This window comes from Microtus oregoni, unplaced genomic scaffold (assembly GCF_018167655.1).
Source record: "Microtus oregoni isolate MIOR12 unplaced genomic scaffold, Mior012 000011F_ref0000422, whole genome shotgun sequence".
Taxonomy (NCBI): domain Eukaryota; kingdom Metazoa; phylum Chordata; class Mammalia; order Rodentia; family Cricetidae; genus Microtus; species Microtus oregoni.
The window spans coordinates 15,091,549-15,112,697 of record NW_024543070.1 but is presented as its reverse complement, the minus strand read 5'-3'; the positions used below and the strand labels follow the sequence as shown (position 1 = coordinate 15,112,697).

At 42.2% G+C, this 21,149-nt stretch overlaps 1 protein-coding gene across 5 annotated transcripts in view; it reads left to right on the top strand.

The window, feature by feature from the left end:
• Arhgap26 (Rho GTPase activating protein 26) overlaps positions 1-21,149 on the top strand; it is a 398,682-nt gene that overhangs the window by 147,338 nt on the left and 230,195 nt on the right. For all 5 annotated transcript variants that reach the window (XM_041659662.1, XM_041659661.1, XM_041659665.1 and 2 more), the window contains exon 11: positions 8,705-8,783. In XM_041659662.1, the coding sequence (XP_041515596.1) occupies positions 8,705-8,783 (79 nt within the window). The remainder of the gene's footprint in view (positions 1-8,704; positions 8,784-21,149) is intronic.

Genomic DNA, 21,149 nt, shown 5'->3' with positions numbered 1-21,149 from the left:
GCATCTGAACCCAAGGAGAGATTTTCTTAGTTTGGAGGCAGTAGCAGTAACGGGGGGTTTGGATCGTCCCTGTGCTGCACCCATCCCATCCATTAGTAGTGTTTTCTCCTGGTGCTCGTTGCTGTGGCTGGCACATGGTGCATACTTAGAAGTCACTATCAGTTACATTCCTGGGCCATACAGTGTAGTAGGCTAGAAATTTGTCTGGTGTTTTATGAACTTATTCTCTCTTTAAAGAACTGCATGAAATGACCTGCTGGGGTTGTCAGTATTTACTCTTTAGGCTGTCATTATTGTCAGGGTCCTACTTATTCTGAGACCTCCCTCCCAAGAGGTTGGTGCTGTAGGCGTCAGTTGATAATGATTCTTCCATTCATTAGAATCAGATTCTTTCTGAATAATTGATTCGAAGCTGCTTAGGACATCTGAGGGTGTGTGTGGAGGGAGGCGTACTCCCTTCCTCTCTCTAAGTTGATAGTCTCCTCAGACTCTAGGGCACATATGCTCCTTCCAGGTAAGGTCACCGCAGCTTTATGGTGCAAGTGTAGGCCTTGTTTTAGTCTCTGGCCTACCTGGATGCGGTAGCAGGTTTAGCTCTTAATAGTAATGTGGCATTTTTCACTTTTGGAAAGTCCCAAAGGACAGGAGATGTAGCCCCATGGTAGAATGTTTGCCTAACATGCATGAGGCCCTGAGTTTAATCCCCAGACAAATAAGCAAATTAAAAAAAAAAACCCAAGCAAATAAACAACTGAAGAAATTAAAGGGGGACCCATAGTAGCATTCAATTCATATGTTTTTGTGAGAAATACATGATAATTGAAATGAAGTCCTGAGCACAGTGTTTGGCGTGTAATAAGCAGTATATCTTAGCTATATGTGGGAGCCACCAGTTTATGACATCTGGTTCCCCTCACCTGAGCTTCCAGGCCACCATAATAATACCTGATGGTTGGCAGCTGCCTGGGCCCTGGGTTTGCACTGCTCTTTCTTTATATGCCTGGGCCTCCATTCATAAATAAAAATGCAGAGGCAATAAGGAGCCCAAGTATATATTCCTTAGGCAATAGAGCTTCTTGCTTAGTTTCCTTCTCTTGATAACTTACCTGCTTGCCCTCCCTCCCTCCCTCCCTCCCTTCCCCCCTCCCTCCCCCCTCCCTCCCCTTCCTTCCTTCCTTTCTTTCTTTCTTTCTTTCTTTCTTTCTTTCTTTCTTTCTTGTTTTTTGAAACAGCATTTCTCTGTGTAACAGCCCTGGCTATCCTGAACTGGCTCTATAAATCAGGCTGGCCTCGAACTCACAGAGATCTGCCCTGCCTCTGCCTCCCAAGTGCTGGGATTAAAGGCGTGTGCCACCACTGCCCCTTCCTTCCTTCCTTCCTTCCTTCCTTCCTTCCTTCCTTCCTTCCTTCCTTCGTGTTCTGCCTGTATGTGTGCCTGCATGCCAGAAGAGGGCACGAGATTTCATTATGAATGGTTGTAGGCCACCATTTGGTTTCTGGGAATTGAACTTCAGTTCTCTGGAAGAGCAGCCAATGTTCTTAACCATTGAGCCATCTCTCCAGCCCTCTACATCCCTGCTTTCTATAAGCAAACATGGGTTGGATGCTATTCCCTAAGGTTGTTCTTCATGGCTTTGGCCATATCTGTACGAACACTGAGCCCTTCTCATTGTCCAGGGAGTATCAAGAAACAGTTTTCCCAGCAGTGCTTCCTCTTTCTGGCATCTGACAAACCCTTTTTACCCAGGAATAGAAAGCCCATTCCCCAAGCCTTCACTTTCCCATCTCCCAAGAGCGTAGTGGGACACATTTCATACACAGGCTTCTGTGGGTACTGTGGTCCTTTCACGGTTGACTTGACCCTTAAATGTACAGTGGTGTGGGTGGGAGTCAGGAGTGATCTATTGTCGGGTGGAGATTTTGTCTTATGAATGAGTAAGGCCTAGCTCTTTGGAGGTTGATTTAGAGAGGCTGGTACTGTGAGATTCTGATTGTGTTTGTTTCAGTGGGGTGGAGTCAGTTCTAGCATTTCCTTGTCCAGTAGGAAGTGGGTAAATTGCCAAACCACTGAGATCACTATTGTTGACTCTGATTCATGAATAAGATTAGAACTAGAAAGCTGTCGAGGAACCCCAGATTCAGCCCTGGTTGTCCTTTTGATTTTTCTCGGCCGAGTAGAGGACTGTGGTCCCAGCTTTCTGAATATGATGTTTTCTTGATTAGTGAGGTGGGTTATTTGTTTGCTTGTTTGTTTGTTTGTTTTTGTCAGTTTGACACTGGCTTGAGTTATCTGGGGAGAGGCACCTCAGTTGAGAAAATGTGTCCATCAGATTAGCCTATAGGCAAGTCTATAGGGCGTTTTCCTGATCAGTGGTAGATATGGGAGGGCCCAGATCACTGTGTATGGTGCCACTTCTGGTCCTGGATGGTGCACAAGAGTAAGCTGAGCAAGCCAGTAGGAGCAAGTCAATAGGCGTCTTTCCTTCACAGTCTCTGTTTCAGTTCCTGTCACCAGGTTCCAGCCTTGAGTTCCACTCTTGACTTCCCCTGATGGTGGAGTGTGACCCTAAAAGCAAAATGAGCCCTTTCTTCCCTAAGCTTCTTTTGGTCCTGTTCTTCATCTCATCAGTAGAAACCTAACCAGAACAACTGCAGAAAGGTGTGTTGCTTTCTGTGCACTGTTTTCTGGAGCCAGCATTGGAAGAGGTGTAGGGATTGGCAGCAGCTTTCCTTGAGATAAACGAGGACTATTTTTGTTTTATTATTATTGGTCATTTTTAGGGATTTCACACATTCATGCTCTGTACAGGCCGCTCTCACCTCCTACCTCCTGTCCCCTCTTTTTCTTCCCCACAATTTTTTTTCTCTTGCTGCTCATTTCTGTTCACGCATCTTTCTCGTGGTGTGAGTGTCGAGAAAAACTGCAGATCCTTGTTCGTGCTTCTCAGGCTGCTATACTGTAGCACTTGCGACATACTCACAGTGAAGAATGCTGACTTTGGAGGAGAATTTTAGCGCCGGGTTCTAGAAAAGATTTTTAAACTTTTTAAAGATTGTTTGCACCCTCTGACATCTGGTGCCTGGAGTTTCTAGTATTTGCTGGGAGACTTCCTTTCTCTGTCCTTATCAGTAACCAGACATTAGTTTAAAAAGGGAGCAGCAGTCCACTTTGAAGCTTTTACTGGGGAGGAAAAAGGAAATAGCCATGATGTCAGAGCTGGTGTTTTCCTTCATCCTGATGGTTGTGGTAGAGGTGTGATTTTGGCATGAAGGTATTGGCGGTTAGGTAGGCTGGAGCACCAACACATTGCTTCTTCCCTTTAAACTATTCTCCTGCTTCTCCAGACAGTGCTTTGTTGTACCCCACACTACCTATCCTCCCTAATTTCCCCTCGTGGTAATAACTACGTTTTTGGAAATGTGTAATGCACTTCTTGCTTCAAGTTTGTAACGTGGCCAGAGGTGTAACCCTTGCCAACCCCAAGGAAAAGCAATCGAACTTCTCTGCTTTGCCTTCTTGAAAGTGCAGGTCACACATGCAGCAGAGAAGAGGACAGTTGCTGGTCCTCCAGAGTCACACATCTGGAATAGTAGGGAGGCTTAGGTGTTGTCAAGAGGTTGTACCTCTTGGGCATTTAAAACAAGTTCTTAATTGCATCACTGCAAAGTGTTCATATCTCAAGTTTTTGTTTTGAAGACTTTTTATACACATTATGCTCTCTCACACACATACAAAGACCCAGATCAAGATGAACGTTTCTGTCCTTGAAGATTCGCTCGCACCCTTCCCCAGTTACGGCCATAACTCCTTCTTGGAGGCGGAATCACGTTTCTGATGTGTGTAAGTTTTTCAGTGCAGGTGTAGTCATGTGGTCTGTAGGCCTTTCCTCGCCGTCACTCTGTGACATCCCTACCTGTCACTCTGTGCAGCGTTAGTTGCTGTTTTCAGTTGTTGTCATGTGGTGTCCCGGCATTTAGATAGACAACAATTTGTAGTAGACATTTTTATTTGTGTTGTTTTGGTTAATTATGAATAAAATGTTCATCATTCAGGAGGTGCTGGATGTAGCTAATTCTGTTTTTAAATTACATTTCCTCAATGAGGAGTCATTGAGTCATTTGACGTCTACTTTGTAAGGGCTTTGGCCATTTGGATCTCCCTTCTCCCTTTCTCTCTCGCTCTCTCTTTCTCTCTCTCTGTGCATATGTGTGTGTGTGCATGTATGCCATGCGTATGTAAGTATGGAGGCCAGAAGAGAGCATTGGATCCTGTGGAGCTGGAGTTAAAGACAGTCGAGAGCTGCCTGACACAGGTGCTATGAACCAAGCTGAAGTCGTCTGAAGAACAGCACACTCCCTTAACTGCTGAGCCAACTCTCCAGCCTTTAGATATACAATTTTTAAGACGTGACTATTAAGATTTTTGTTGTTAAGTTTATCCCTGTTTGTCAGTATTCTTCACATATCTGGAATATGAGTCTTGTTGGAAATATATATTAAAATATTTCTTTAACTTTCATTCTCAAGTTTTTGATTTGTGATTTTTTTTTTTTTTGAAACAGGGACTCACATAGCACAGGCTGGCCTTGAAGTCACTGAAGGTGACTTTGAACTGGTTCTTCTGCCTCTGTGTCCCCCGTGTGTGCTCCACTGTGTCTGGTTTATGCAGCTCAGAACCTCATACATCTAGGCACCCTCCCAACTCAGCTGTACTCTTGGCTTCTGCCTTTTCATTCTCGTAATAGTGGCTTTTCTTAGTTGTCTCTTCTTTATTTTGGTGAGGTCTAACTTAACAGTACTCATTTTCTTTATGATGGCTCCTTTAAACATTGTTTGAAATTATATCATTACATCATTTTCTCCTTTCCTTTTCCTCCCTCCAGCCCCTTTCATGTACCCCCTCCCCCATTTCATGACCTCTTTTTCTGTAGTTGTTACACACACACACAGACACATATATTTCTTAAATATATAAATACAATCTGCTCAGTCCATAAAATGTTACTTGTGTGCATATGATTGGGGCCCTGCACGATTTACCCCTTTAGTGTTGACATGTTTGTTGGTGCTGTCCTTGTTCAGGGCTTGTTTAGGCGGCCATGCTGGTGAGACTTCATGCGTGTAGCTTCCCTGAAAATTTTAGGGGCCACAATCTCACAGCAGAAACTTTTTGCTAACAGCACCTGTTTTTTTCTGTATTTTAAAAAAATCATTGCCTTTCCTTCACTTGACTGTCTCGAGGGGAAGCGACGTGAAGGACTGCTGCTATGGAAGTCATGCCAATCATGTGTGTGACTGCCTTCTGAGGGAGAGCCTTGGCAGATGCTTGTGGGAAGAAGAATATGAAGCATTTCGGGTTTGCAGAGCCATTTATCATTCTGTCACATCTGATTCCAGGCAGGAGCTCTTTATGGAGCTGCGGGGATTCTTGGTCAGTTTGGATGCCGGAGGGATTGGTAGTACACACAGGTTCCCCGGGGGCTCTGGTGCCTCCACGTTTGGCTGGCATCACTTATCAGGGTTAGGAGTTGGACTGTGGTCATGGACTAGCCCTGTAACTTGCTGGCTGCCCTCAGGGACACAATTCTTAGTTCTCAGTCTTGGTTTTCGTGTCTTTTCAATGGGAGTGATGAGAATGTACTTCCCTCTTGCCTAGGCATGAGGTATAGACAAATTACGAGTGCTTAGCACAGCAGGCAACAACACCAGGCTGGGCTAAACTGTTGTTCTTATGGCCCAGTTCTTCTGGATCACGGTGTAGTATAGAACCAGGAAGAGCTCAGTCCTATACCTCATTTCTCTGTCAAGGTTTTCTGTCATACTTTTCCCTTCATGTCCCCCCTCTCTTCTCCCTCACTCCCTCATTTTTGCTGTGAAAAACTGACGCACATCCCAAGCACGAACTAGTTAGACATGTTGTCAGAGGTTGAAAGAGTTGCAAAGTTTGAAAGTTTACTGATAGGAAAGTGTCACGTGATGGAAGGTTTTTCTTGTTTTATTTTGTTTGGAGATAGGTTACTAATCTAAGGGACTTGAGAAAGTAACTATGAGACGTTATCATTTGATTTCAAAATAAAGCTGACCCTTTTATCTTGGCTTCTTACGAATGTCACATGTAGAATTTACATTAGTATTTCTAATATAATAAAGGAAAATTATGAGTATTTCTACCTAAGAAGTATAGTTCTTTATCTGGATGTACATACGTGAAGCTGAGAAAATTGTTTGAATTTGGGGAATCGAATTATAACTAAATGTGTTATATCCTCTTTATTCACCATCTCTCTCCCATGGTGTAGCCCTCTATGCAAAGGTGGCAAGACCACATGTGGAAAATAGTTTGTATTTTGATCTGTGTTTTTGAAGTAAAAACAAGTCATGTTGACTTCCCTGGTTACAAAGGCCCAGTGGCCCTCCCTTTACAGCCTCGGAGTCTTTTCTGAACTTCCTCTTGGTGGCTTTGGGTGGAAATATCACGCCATAGGCCACGAAGTTTACGTGACATCTGCGGTACCTCTGCACCCTTGGTGTTTGGGCCGCTCTTGTGGTGTAAATTGTTTCCTTGCAGGGAAGGCATTGGAGGTGTGTTGGCTGCTTGACTCCCAGTGGAGAGAGGAGGGTGTTAGTACCACAGGGCAGGGGGACCCAGAAGGACAAGGGTGGGGAGGGACAAGGGTGTGGGCCTTAGGCATAGCCACATACAAGATCATCAGGAGAGTTGCTTTAACTCTTGGTTTCCCAGGCCCTGCCTGGAAGTTCAGCTTCAGTAGGATGGGCCTGGCCTGGGATCTACATTTTCTTTTTAAAGATAGATTGCTGGACTAAGCGGGTAGTACCAGCAAACAAACCAAAACAAACAAAGCAAGTACAGCAGCCCCCAGAGGAGGAAAGCCAGGGCCTTGAGGACTTTGTAGCTTCCTAGGGTAGAGGTTTCACAGCATGGTGTGCTTGGATGGGAAAGGTGGAAAGGGAACATCAAAGCTGCCCTGCCTCCAGGCCACAGGCTAGGTTCTGTGGAGCCACAGCTACATGGGGAGTCTGGCACAAATGGGCTGCTGGAGAGAAAAGGTCTGAGACTAAGGAGGGAGAAGCCCAGCAGATGCTTGGGGAGAGGTCTGTCTTTTACTCACTCCTCTTTTAGAGTGCTGGTACCTAGTGTGACTTTAAGGAATCACCTCATTCTCAGGAATTAGTGTCTTTAATCCTCAACCCCCACCTATTTTAACCCTCATATTCCTACCCTTCCTATCTGCCTCTGCCTTTTTTGCTTGTGGGGACATTTCCTCTCCTATTCCTCTTTTTTCCCCCCAGCTCCTCCCACCTCGGTCTCCTGGAATTCCCTACCTTTGGACTTCCACTGTTACAGCTCTGCAGAGTATAGTGTGGACGGCACTGAGGGATGGTGGGTGAAAAGACACAACCGTGTGTTTAAACATCTGGAGGTGCATCCTATTGATTGAACAGATGATGGGGATCGGCATGACTGTACCGGGTGGTTTAGTACCACACTGAATGCATGTGGGTACAGAGGGCAATTGGACCTTAGTTCTTGATCAGTTGATCTCTCTGTGTCTTTCAGGATTTCTCAAATTTTAAAGATGAGGGTCTAAAAGAGCTATTCTTAAACTATATTTTTAATTTATTGTTTGAGGAATTTATACATGTACACAATGTGTTTTGATCAAACTCACCCTTGTACCTTCCCCTACCCTGGGCCCTTTCATAGCCCCTCTCCCCCAACTACTTTTCTCTGACAAGTTACTGTATGCATTTTAATCCCACTGGGTACTGTCATTGTGTGCATGGTGTAGGACTGACCATTAGAACACAGGCAGTCTACAGGGGCCTCATCATGTGGGCTGCATGGGTGGGACTCCTTCCAGGAGCCATCAGCTGTCCAAACTCCTTAACTAGAGGTGGGATCTTTTGGTGGTATGAGTTTTGAGCATTTCTGTGTTCTTTATCAGTTTGATAGACATTACATTGTTTCAACAGAATGCACATGTGTTTGGAGGGGAAAAGTTTTGTGGGTATGGTGGACCAATACCTTCAGGAGTGTGTGGCATTTCATTGCCCAGGCTGTCTGTGAAGAAGTGCCATTTGTAAAGCAGGTGGGGTTGATGCTGTGTGGACTGTCCTGAGGGCTTATGCTCATTGTGGAGAGCACGTAGATTTCAATGAGAGCATGGAAAGTGAACACCTGTGCAGCACTCAGCTCTTGGCATGTGTGCAGTCATGAAAACTTACATACATTCAATCTAATTGTAATTGCCCAGCCAAGTCACTTCATAAAATTTGGTGACAAAGACAGTTTAGAAGCATTGGATTTGATACCAAGGAATATGAAGTATTCAAAACGGATATGTCTCTTTTTATCCAGAGTTAACTCAGTTCACTTTAGGAAATACTTGCTGCATTTCCTCTTTAAGTAAAACTCCCTGTTAAGAAAATGGGTTACAGACCAAGGAGCAAAGCAGCTCTAACGGGACCAGAGAGTTAATAATTTATGTCCTCTGCCTCTCTCTCCTGTCCCTCCGAGAGAGACGGGCATACTGCAAAGGACGTGTGGAGCTGGCTGTGCCTCTCCTAGTGCAGTTGGCCTCAGCCTCTCGCTCTGATAAGCAGGTTTTTCTCCAATGTTCCCTTTTGCTAGTGTGTCTTGTGTGGCACTGGGGTCATGTCTATGTCTTTCCTTTCTCTGTAGGCCAGGGGTTATCACCATGCAGGCGTTGTCGGAAGAGGACCGTAGGCTCTGGATGGAAGCCATGGATGGCCGGGAACCTGTAAGTAACAATTCAGGGAAGTGGAACAATAAAGACCCTGAGTGGTGTGCTGCCTCCCCACTGAGAGGTTTTTGCTATTGCTCTAAAGCATTGAGTCTTTGAAACCAACCTCCCAGGGGCATTTTTTTTTTTTATTTGTGGATTGATGTTTGTAGATACTGCAGTTGCTTCTGTGTGTATGTAATTCTTAAGTTTTGGTCTGGACTCCTAAGATAGAAGTTCTGTGTGATGGTACAGCACCCATTATAGACACAGGTGTATGGTTTAGAAGAGGCAGAGCAGTCTGGATTGCTGGATGGATATTGACTATATGCTACCTTCACAAAGTGGGCTGTAAAGCATGAACCCAGCTGTTTGTAACGGGATATACGGTTGTAAAAGCATACATAGGCGACACGGCATTTTATCATTGTCATCAGATTAGGTTTTCCATTGCTATGGTGATTCACTTCTCATGGTAAGCAGCGGGACATTATCAGGGTAGATGGAAGCAGTTAAGCCTGGCGACGTGATCTGTGCTCCCATTTCAGAGATGCTGGCCTCAGCAGGGTTTTGTGATCTTGTGGTTGTTATGCAACATGTGACATGTAAAACCCATCTGAGAGCCCTGGGGTAAGTCCCAGAACAGTCCATTTTATCTTGATGTTGAGAATCTCAACTACAGTTTTACAATATTAAGGTCACAAAAAATCCTAAGAGCAAAGTGTAACTGTTTCATCATAAAAGATAAAAATGTTCTACATATGTAAAGGCATGATCCAAAGGGGGAAATGTGTGCCTGATAAGGCAGATCTTAGCTACTCTTGCTTAGAGAACACTGTGCATCAAGCCTTTGCCCCTTGCAGATGATCTCAGTTTATTTGTACCTCTTTCCTAGCTTTGTGGTGGGATGATCTGGCAGTATGGAGGAATGTGCTGTTCTCCCAGCTTTATTGTATAAACACAGGACTTAATCTAGTCAACAAAGCACAAGCAATAACTAGTGTTTTTATAACTTTTAGTAATATATATCCATATTAAGTAACCACTTAAAGATGAGGCAAAGTTGGATAAACTATAATGAAACAACTGTTTAATCTAAATTCTATTCTTGGGCCAAAATATAAGATAATCTCAATTTTTCCTATATGCATTGTTATCCATAGAAATACCCCCAAAGCAGATGCACCTTTATCCCTGTAGGATGTCATAGTAAGAACTACCATATCCTCAAAAGGAGCTTCTTGGAACCTTCATCTTTGCTGGCATCTTCCACCATCAACTGAACACTGTGTGTTACAGGATTTAATAATTTAAATTCTACTTATTTTTTTTACTATATAACAAAATAGGTGTTGTGATTTTTATAGATGAGAAAATAGATTGAGAGGGATTAAATAACTCACTGCAAGCTTCACAGATGATAGGTGACTATCTTCGTAGAGCACAGGCCCGGATGCTATACATTGAAGAAACTTGACGTGTAGAAGCACATGTGGATGGAAGCTCACACCCAGCGTGGTTGCTCTGCTGCCCAGACCCATGGTTTCCTGGGTTGTTCTGTCATTGCCCAGGCCCAGCTTGAAATGGAGTTGGAAGCATCCAGGCAAAGCGTTGTGAAGTACTCAGAGGTCACTAGCTTCTTCCTTTAGTAGACATGAAATGGCCATATCTGTCCTCAGAAGAGAACGGAGAAATCCAGATGCACATAGGCAGCCATTCCTCCTGCCAGTCAGCACCCAGAGCACTTCAAGGAATAAGAGGAGAGATGATGCTGTGAATGTCTGGCAGTCTCCGCTATGGTGGCGTAGCTGAAGTCTATCCATAAATAAATTTAGGTTTCATCTCTAATATAGATATATTTTCAGACTAAGGATTTATGCCTAGTTATTTTTGCAGTACTTACTTTCTCTGGCTCACTTGAATGACTCCCCAAACTCAGAATAGGTAGTCCCTGGGGTGATAATTCCCATCATTGCATGATATTCTTGCAATGAATTAAATAATACCAAAACCAAAATAAAGCAACAACAAAAACACATTCCTTGTTACCCCAAGCTCAACTTCTAATATTGCCTCACCACCATTTTAAGCCTCCTCTTCTACCAGCCCCCAAACTTGGTACTTGTTCTGATCCTGCGTGCAATTGGTCCCTTACTAGCCCCTTCAGTCTTGCCATAGGGTAACACCTGTCCTGTCCAGATGGGAAATGTCATCTTGAACAAGCATATTTTTTTTGCTCCAGAATGTACACATTAACAGCAAGTCTAAACACAAGGTAATTCTGTCTCTAAACATCCTATAAACCTGTGGCCTCAGAGGAACGTCTAACTTGGGTTGAGACTATGCCTCTGTGTGCTTTTCAGTGTCCTAAAGGGAAAGATAAATACAGACAAATGAGGACTGCATAACTGACAGTAACATGAGGTGTAATTTTGTCTCCCACTGCTGAGAGCATAGTAGACAATTAGCAGCTCCATTTTAATCACCTCCTCCCTAATTTGTTAAATATGACCCCTTGGGAGTTTTGGCTTTGTCTAGTTGGCTTTTCCTCAAGCTGATCTTAGAGAAATTCCCTAATATTTGGGGAAATATTCTTACATTAGATATAAATTTGGGCACCTGCTGACCAAAATATTATTTGGTATTAGAATGTTTTGGAGGTGGTGCTGGGGAATTTTCTTTTCTTTTCTTTTTGCTCTCTCATTGTTCAGTAACATTTTAGGATGACTGGGGAGAAACATCTAAATAAACTCAACTTACTTGATTTTGTAACCTGATGATCGTTACATAAACCACAGTTGTTAGCCTATAGTCACGCTCTATCCTAAAGACATGTTGAATATTTCATGCTGCTGATGGGCATGTGCTAGAGGAAGTAATTGAAGCTGTATTTCAACATTAAACATTACGATTTTATCCACAGATCAATGAAAATTTTCAATTCAAATGAAGGGGGCACAGTTCAAACTTGCCTGAGATAAACCGTGTTTGTTAGGTGGTGTAACTGAAAATACTACAGTGTAGGATTTTTTGACCCGTTTGAACCAGTCACATAATGTTTGGAGTTGCCTTTTTTTCCCCCCTGGCTTTATTTTCTAGTCTTTCCATCTGCAGTAAGAGACTTTCTAACTATTCCAGGCTTATCTTATATCAGGCATATATCATCATCATCACCACCACCACCATCATCATCTTCATTTTCTGAGATAGTTATGTTGGAAAAAGAATGTAAAATTGCCATATTTTCATATAACATGATTAGCTATGTAGGAAATGCCAAGTAGTTTGAACAAAAACTGAACTAAACACCCAAATAAGTACTCAGGAGTAAATGGTAAACTCTCCAGGATAAGCAGGATATGAGTTTCTTTCCCCACCCATTGTCATGCTTCTATAACCTAGCAATAAGCAAATAGTATCCAAAGCTAAAAACACAACGTAATCACTAAGCCCTAAATAACACTCAGGCACAGATCTAATAAGTGCTGAGACTGTCGGTGGAAGAGGAGCTGAGTAGACCGAGAGACTCCTGCATCCGCAGATCAGAGGGTTCGGCTTGTAAAATTTGCTCTCTCCAAATCGATCGTAGGTTTAGTGCAATTCCTATCAAGACTGCCACAAATTTTCTTTACAGTTTATGTATAAAGGTACAGAAACCAGAGAGTTGAAGCAATTTTGGAAAAAGAATGAAGTGGGAGTAATTATTCTACTCTATTTTAAGACTTCTTTTATAGCAACAATAATCAAGGCATTGTATTGACAGAGGACAGACACCTGGATCAATGGAACAGAACAAAAAACCCAGAAATAGATTCATATACCCAATTAAATTTAGACAGACGTGCAAAAGCAATTTAATGAAGGAAAAGGAGTTCTTCTTCTTCTTTTTTTTAAACAAAAACAAAACCAGAAACAAATGGTACTTTTTAAAAGAAATAGACACCATGGGCAAAATCAGAAATCTCTACTTAAGTCTCATATTTTACATAAGAATTAATTAAAAGTGAATCATAGATTTATGTATGAAGTGTAAAATTATGTGTTGGCATACAAAAGAGTTCCAAAATAGCCTGGAATGGAATATAACAAAGGCTTATTTATTAGGGGATAAACTCACAGAATTAATAGTGATCCACATACAGTTCTCTGCATATGCTGGGAACTGGAACTGAATCCAGCAGCCAAGATGCCCGCTCATGCTTTTTGTCTGCATTTATAGTACTTGAGACCCTGCCCAAAGTGGGCTGGTATCTTAAAGGTGATTGCCTGAAGGAGTTTCTACAGCAACTCTAAGACTTTTAGATGACAAAAATTATTTTAATGTGGGGTTATGTTAATTTTTCATCACAAAACCAAAATATGGCCATAAAATTTAGGGGGAAAAAGAGGATCTTTTTTCTTCATGAAATTTAAAACATTTGCTTTTGTATATACAAGATCATGTTGAGAAGAAGAAAAGAGACTCTCAAGAGTGGATGGAAATGTTTTTGGTCAGTTTTCTGATAAAGGACCTACTCTTAAAACAGTTAAACACCCAATTAGAATATAGATAAAAAAACAAGGAGCCATTTTAAAATGGAGTTTAGGGGCTGAAGAAAAGGTTCAACAGTAAGGAGCACCCCCTGCCCTTTCAGAGGGTGGGAATTTGGTTCCTAGCACCCATTATAAGCGGCTCACAACTGCTCAGAACTCTAGCTTTGGGCATCTGATACCCTCTTCTGGCCTTTATAGACATTGGAATTACACATGCACACACATGAATAAAAACAACAACAAAAAAGCCCTCTTAAAATGAAATTATAACATAAAAGCACACAAAAAGATATTCCATATCATCAGTCAGTAGCAAAATACAAATTAAAATCACAGTGTGTGGAAGTCATTACAGAAAACCACAACCAATCAAAATGCAGAGTTTTATGGAGCTCAGTCCCAATGGAACATCTACAATACAATCCCTGACTCTAAGGCTCAGACAGCATTGCAAAGAGTGGGTGGAAAGATTGTGGGAGTCAGAGGATCAGGGAGTTTGCTATGAGATCGTGTCTGCTATGAATGTCAGAAGCTACACTCATAGAGTCTCATGAACATGACTGCCAAACATGAGCTACAAGGATGAGCAAATAGACATTCTAAAGTGCATGGGAAAAGCTCTAGAGTCGTCAACCCTACATAGAGAACTATAAGCAACTAAAGAATGCTGAGAACAGGAAAAGGTCTTACCTAGGGAAGAATACACCAAGTGGTTATTGTCTTAGTTAGGGTTTCTGTTGCTGTGATGAAACACCATGACCAAAAGCAAGTTGGGGAGGAAAGGGTTTATTTGGCTTACACTTCCATATCATAGTCCATTACTGAAGGAAGTGAGGGCAGGAACTCAAGCAGGTCTGGAACCTGAAGGCAGGAGCTTATGGCAGAGGCCATGGAGGGGTGCTGCTTTTTGGCTTGCTCCTCATGGCTTACTCAGCCTACTTTCTTATAGAACCCAGAACCACTAGCCCAGTGATGGTACCACCCAAAATGGACTGGGCCCTCCCCCATCAATCACTAAGTTAGAAAATGCCTTACAGGCTTGCCTACAACCTTATCTTTATGGAGGAGTTTTCTTTCTTTTATTATTATTATTATTTTTATTGAGCTCTACATTTTTCTCTCCTCTCCTTTCTTCCTCTCCCCTCCCAAGGTCCCCATGCTCCCAATTTACTCAGGATGTTCCCTTCTCTTAGCTTATGTCAAGTTGACATAAAACTAGCTATTACCAATTGGTTAGCCCTAAAATTATATGCAAGTAACATTAAACAAACTGAGCAGGTTGTACTTATGTGCTAGGTATATATGTATATATACATATATATATACATATATATGCACATATTTGTATATAACAACAATTTATGCAAAAAGAAGTTATCGATTTAAAAGAGACTGCCTAACAAGGAGAGGTATATATGGGAATGTTTGGAGGGAAGAAAAGGAAGAGAAAATGATGATGTAATTATATTATAATCTCAAAAAATAGAATAAAAAACCACAATGTACTTACTGCCAGTAAGCTCCCTATATAAAAGATTCAAGTTTATAGTAGTAAAAACAAGAAATGACTGTGGGAACCTATAGGCAGTTGGTCTACTAACACATTGTTAGTAGTAGCTGTTGGTGGGGGTGTACAGTGAAACAACTTTGGAAAGTTACTAGGCAACTTCTAATTTGCTATTAACTAAACATACCCTTACCATAAGACCCACTCATTGCTCTGAAACAATTTCTCTAGAGAAATGAACATATGATGCACATAAATCTGTACCCACATTTTGGTAGCAGCTTTGTTCATGATAGCTTCGAACTGGAAATAACCCAAGTGCTTTTCCTGGGTAAGGAGTTACAGAAGCTGCTACATGCATAGAGTGTCTATCTTACTATAGACGGAAACAAACTGGTGATACCCCTTCACCAGCTGTATGCATCCCAGGGTGTTATGTCAATGGAGAGAGGCAGTTTGGGAATGGATTTGTAGTGTATGCTTCCATTTTGTAACATGCTTGAAGAGACAGAGCAATGGAGACTAAGGCAACAGTTCCCAGGGGATGGGCACAGTGAGTTTGGAGATCAGAAAGGGTAACTCAGTTCTGAATATGACTCTGGTAGTTCTGTGAAGTTATGGCAATGTATGTGTCTATTTCTGAATAGTTTATCACATGCACACATACATACACAAATATGTACAACCTAGTAAATTATGAAAGGTGTGTAACTTAGATAATGCTCTGGGCCTGAGGATGACATGCTGGTTTTGATGCTGTAGTAGCTACAGAGGTACTTTGATGGGGGAGTCAATAAAGCATTCACTGGGCACTTCCAAGTTCCCTACCATTCTAAAACAGCAGCAACAACAAAGCAAGCTTAACAAAGTTTGCCAGTCACATAACGTTTTAAAATATCCTTCCAGATTTACTAAGTCTGGGTTGACAGGTAACAGAGTCACCATTGCAGCCATTTAAGATTTTGCTTTACTGTGCTTGGCCATTGTTTAAAGTGCAGTACTAGGTCACTCACTCTCTTTGTTAAATTGGACCCGGAAGCTAGAGCGGTGGCTCACGCCTCGAGTTCCCACACTCAGGCTGATTCTAGAAGATTGCTGCAGGTTCAAGGCCAGACTGAGCTCCATGGTGAGTTCCATTTTCAGCCTGAACTACAGTATGATACCTGTCTCAAAAAGACCAAGAAGCAAATCAAGCAAAAACATTTGTCATAGAAATCTTCCTGGAAGCCGTGTAAATACTACAGCTCAGGGAAACAGAGTTTTCAGAGAGTAAATCTCCTTCTGCCGTTTTCCTCACCCCCAGACCTGCTCCTCCTTCTCTCTATGTATTGTGACTAAGCATGTTTGCTAAAAGCAAGCAACTTAGAGTCACTACAATCATACCATCTTGTCTGAAGTACCTTTCTGAGGAAAGATGGCTCATGGTGTCACTGGGAGAACAAGGTTTTCTGGAGCCGCGGAGCTTGGGTCTGCCCCTGCAGACTGTATTCTCCTATATTCCCTTCACTATCAGCAGTGATTTGAGTCTGAAGCTGCTTGCAGTATGTCCTTATTAGAGGTATTAGTTCTTTTTCATATCTCAAGCATTTTTTAATTAGTGATATTTCCACTCTGGGCTGAAGGGATGGCTCTGCTGTTAAGAGCACCTGTTCTTGCACTGGATCTGTGTTTGATCTCCAGCATACACGTGGTGGCTCAAAACCTCTGGAACTCCAGCTCCAGGAGACCTGACACTGTCTTCTGACCTCTGCAGGCAAGCACACAGTATATATTCACACGTGCAGGCAAAACACTAATACATGCAAAATAATTGAAACACACTATTTGTCGTCGTTAGAGCCCAAATAATTGGAGGTTGGCAGATGACAGAATTAATAGGATATTAGATTTAAACGGTAAGGAGTAGGTGGTGTGGCATCTATGATAGTGCATAAATCTGTATATTAAGTTAAACATGTGAAATGGTACTTCTACAGATGAAAAATAGCTAGGTATTGGTCATTTCATATGACTCATACTCATAGCTATCAAGCAGAAAGAAGCCCACGTCTAGGTCAGAGTCAGTTATTTATGGAAAAGGTAGGACTGCTTAAGAAGGCTAGGAATGGCCAGATGGTGGTGGTGCACACCTTTAATCCCAGCACTCGAGAGGCAGAGGCAGGCAGATCTCTGTGAGTATGAGGCCAACCTGGTCTACAGAGCGAGTGTCAGGACAACCTGAACTGTGCAGGGAAACCCTGTCTCAACAACTGCACTAACAACCACAATAACAAAACCAAAAACAAACAACCAAACAAACCCCGAAGGTTGGGAAGTTTGTGATCTTGGATAGATGGTACAGGTTCCCTTGCTAGGTGCTGTCTGTATCCTAGCACACATGGCCGAGTTACTAGAGAGCCACACTTGACTGCTCTCTGCCCCTACTTAAATGGAGTTAGCTCCCTGTTATGGCTACTGGGAGACGAAGCAACAACCATTCCACCCATGGAAGACAGTACTGTTCCAGTTTATGTCCATTTTAAATAATTTCCCTCTTTCAGTTTTTGTGAACATGTCATCAAACTGAGTGTGCTGTCTTTCACTGCTATGCCAAAACCCTCATTTATGGTGTTTCAAAAACTGCTAGTATCCGTGGGCTGTTGCCCTGCTATCTTACGCTCATGTCTAAGGGTTACGACAAAGTGTCTCTGTGTAGCCCTGGCTGTAGGAACTCTTTTTGTAGACCAGGCTGGCCTTGGATTCAGAGATCCATCTGTCTCTGCCTCCTAAGTGCTGGGATGAAAGTTGTGTGGGAGGGTTCTTTTGTAGAGTGGGCCTTAAATCCAGTCAGAAGGAAGTTGGCTATGCCTGTGGCATCATGACACCATCACACACATGGTCATATCTCGCCATGCCAGTCATTACTGAAGTTTATAGGGTTCACAGGTGACTAGGACTGTGTCTTCCCTCTCTCCCTCAGCCTACTTAGCACATTCAGTACAGTGAAAATTAGCCAGCAGAAGGGAGCTTCCTGGTCAGTACTAACTTGGTTTTCCTCTGTCCTATGACCACTGTGCAGAGTATCTTTAGCAAGAGGATCCTACCATAAAGTTCTGGTGGGCAACCAAGAGCAATGGCCACAGCCTATATTTTTTGATGTTTCTAGGTCACTCATGAACAACAACCCTAAGAGTTATCACACACCTGGCACTAGGCTTTTTATTTGGCAAACTGTAACTTCTGGGATGAGCATAATCCCCTGTGTGGGTAACTCCAGTTAAACTCATGTGTGTGTGTGTGTATGTACACATATATACACATACACATGTATACATGCATATGCACGCACATATGTGTATATAAGCATACATATATGCATATATACACATGTATCACATATATCATATATACATATGTATCAAGTGTATAGAATGGTAGGTTTACATATTGCTTTTAATCTTAGTTATCCCTCTTCCACCTTCCTCTTTTTCTTACACTCCTCTTCCCCCTCCTTCCCCTATGCTCTTGCCTCTCTTCCCACTTAAACCCCCTTTCCCATTATTCCCCTTTTCCTGTACATATCACTTGTGTTCTGTTTTATAGGTTTTTTTCATAGCTCTATTAAGCTTTTAGCTTAATTACTTCAGTAAACCTTTAGCCATTTTTGACATTCATTTTTTTCAGATTTTTTTATTATTATAAACAATGATGTAATGAATTCCTTATGTACATTCAACTAATTACTTATTTCAGTACTTTCTGGATAGGATACACATCAGATGGAATTGCTAGGCTGGATCGTATATATATTTTAATATTTTAATAGATATTGCCAGATTATTTCCCATATTATTGCAAAATTAGTCTCGATATAACCTGATTCATGCTTCACCTATATAATGCTATATAATTATAAAATGTGATTCATGCTGTTTAAAGTTTAGTTTCTTTTTCAAATTTCTAATCTAGAAATGACATTCATCTGTTCTCTCAGCTCTGCCTTCAAAGTCCAGGACAAGGGTCCTAGCTATCCCTCTGGCCTCCTGGCTGGTCAGACTTTCCCATTTGTTTCTGCAGGTGTCTCTTGTTTCCTAGCATCCCCACTCATTGTGCAGGTTTGGAGTCATTCATGAGGGAGGTGTTGCAGTCAAATGGGTACCTCTTGTATCTTACCTAAGCCATGGTTCTCTTAGCATGATCTGAAATGGGACCTGTGTGCCAACTGCTCCTGTGAGCTCTGGCAACAGTTAGCATTCTACTGGGATGTCCCAAGGCCTGTCAAAGTTCTTTAAATCAAAGTTGTTTTAGAGAAAAGACTCAATCCCTTATCAAGGAGTCACTGTTGCTGTGGTACCCCATGACTAGAAGAGCTCTCAGTCCCTAACATCTCGTGACATGTGATCAGTCAGTGTTTCTACCTGGCGTTCCATCCCATAGAAAACATGGGGGATGCTGCCAGTGTCTGTCTCTGCAGGAGAGCTGTTGTTCTGTCCACCCCTGTCTGTTAACTTTACACCCAGTTATGTGTGAGTCCTTCCTCCGGGTTTTTGGCTTAGGCTAGCTATTGCCCAGCCTTTTTGGATGGGGACAAGGTGAATGAAGCTGTAACTCTGAAGGTTTCCATCACCAGTTCTTCATGTGAATTCAGATTCAAGCTCTTAACAGTTCTGTTTTGCTCCGTACATCTGGAAGATGACATCTTGGCAAATCGAGATGTTACTGGAGACTCTGGTTGTGTGTGTATGTGTATGTTTTCAGTAGTTCATTAAAAAGTTGAAACATTTTTCATTTTAAAATCTTTTGAGACTTAGGTATAACAAAGAATCCCAGAACATTCTTTACCTAGATAGCCTAATGTTATTGTCTTGTATAATGACAGCATAATAAGGAACCCAGGAAATTAACATTAATACAATGTTATTATATATTTAAAATGTTTTCAGTGACCTGACTAATTCATGTCTTTGCTTTCTCGTCTGCTGCCCAATCCAGGAAAACACACTGCGTTTAGTCTTCATGTCTCTTTTATTTTACCATTGCTATGTGACATCTGGATAAACACCTGTTCATGACAGATAGACACAGACTACTCACCAAAGAATCACTTCCAGCCAACTCCATCTTAGTGGTCCTGTGACTTCACTGGGATTACTTACAGAAGTGTGGGTAAGCATTTGGTTGCTGTAATAAATACTACAACCAAAAGCAACTTGGGGATAAAAGGGCTTATGTTGGACTCACAAATACTGGTCCATCATTGAGTAAGGCCCAGGCAGGAACTCAAGGAAGGAACTGAAGCAGAGACTATGGAGCTGTCTATGAGCTTGCTTCCTTTGGCTTACTTGGGTACTTTCCTTATAGAGCCTAGACCCGCCTGCCAAGGGAGAACACCACTTACAGTGGCTGGGCCCTCATGGATCAATTGGCAGCTAAGAAAATGCTCTGAGACATGCTCACAGGCTGATCTGATAGAGGCAGTTAATCAGCCAAAGTTCCCCCGTCCCAAGTCACTCTCACCAAAGCTATCCAGCACAAGGGGGATACTTTAGTTGTATGGGCGACTCCTGGAGAACTGCACCCTCAAAGCCCACCCCATTATGGATGGCAGCTCATGAAGTTGCTTCTCCAAAGCTCCCAGCCCAACCTGTAGTTAACTCTCCTGAAGAAGCATTTCCTCTCCCCATGACAGTGTTTCCTGCTTGTACAGTGACAATGGTGAGGGGCTTTAAAATCCTTCTGAGCTTCCTGAGTCCCAGAAGTTTCATTAGCTTTTCAAGTCTTACGAGCCCTGTTCCCCTCTCCAGAAGGGTGTGTTTCCATTCTGAGGAATTATCAGTACAATAATGTTTGGATCAGTTAGAAGCTCAGCCTTTGAAAGGAACATCACCACTAGATGATATGCATAGATTCGAGTGTTTGGACAATATACCGTGTGTGTTTTCATCTATACTCACTCCTAGGTAACAATGCACACCTTTGCCCAATCAGAGCAGTCAGATTTCTCTCTGTCTTCCAAAAGTTCTCTGTCACACTTCCCATCTCAGGTTTGTAGATTTCCTTTTAACATACCATCTTTCCTTATAGCACATTTATTTACCTCTTTTAAAAACACATTTTAATTTTTGACACATAATCATGCACATTTTGGGGGAACAGTATGACATTTTGATACACGCATAGTCATTCCTGATAGTCACGTCAGAGTGATTGATGTCTCTGTCACCTCAGAGGTTTATTATTTCTTGTGTTAGGAATATTCCAAATTCACTCCGCTAGCTCTTTTGGAATACTCAGTTAATTGTTGTGAGCCATAGTTCTCCTGCTGTGCTACAGAGCATCAGAAGTCATTCCTACTCTACAGCTGT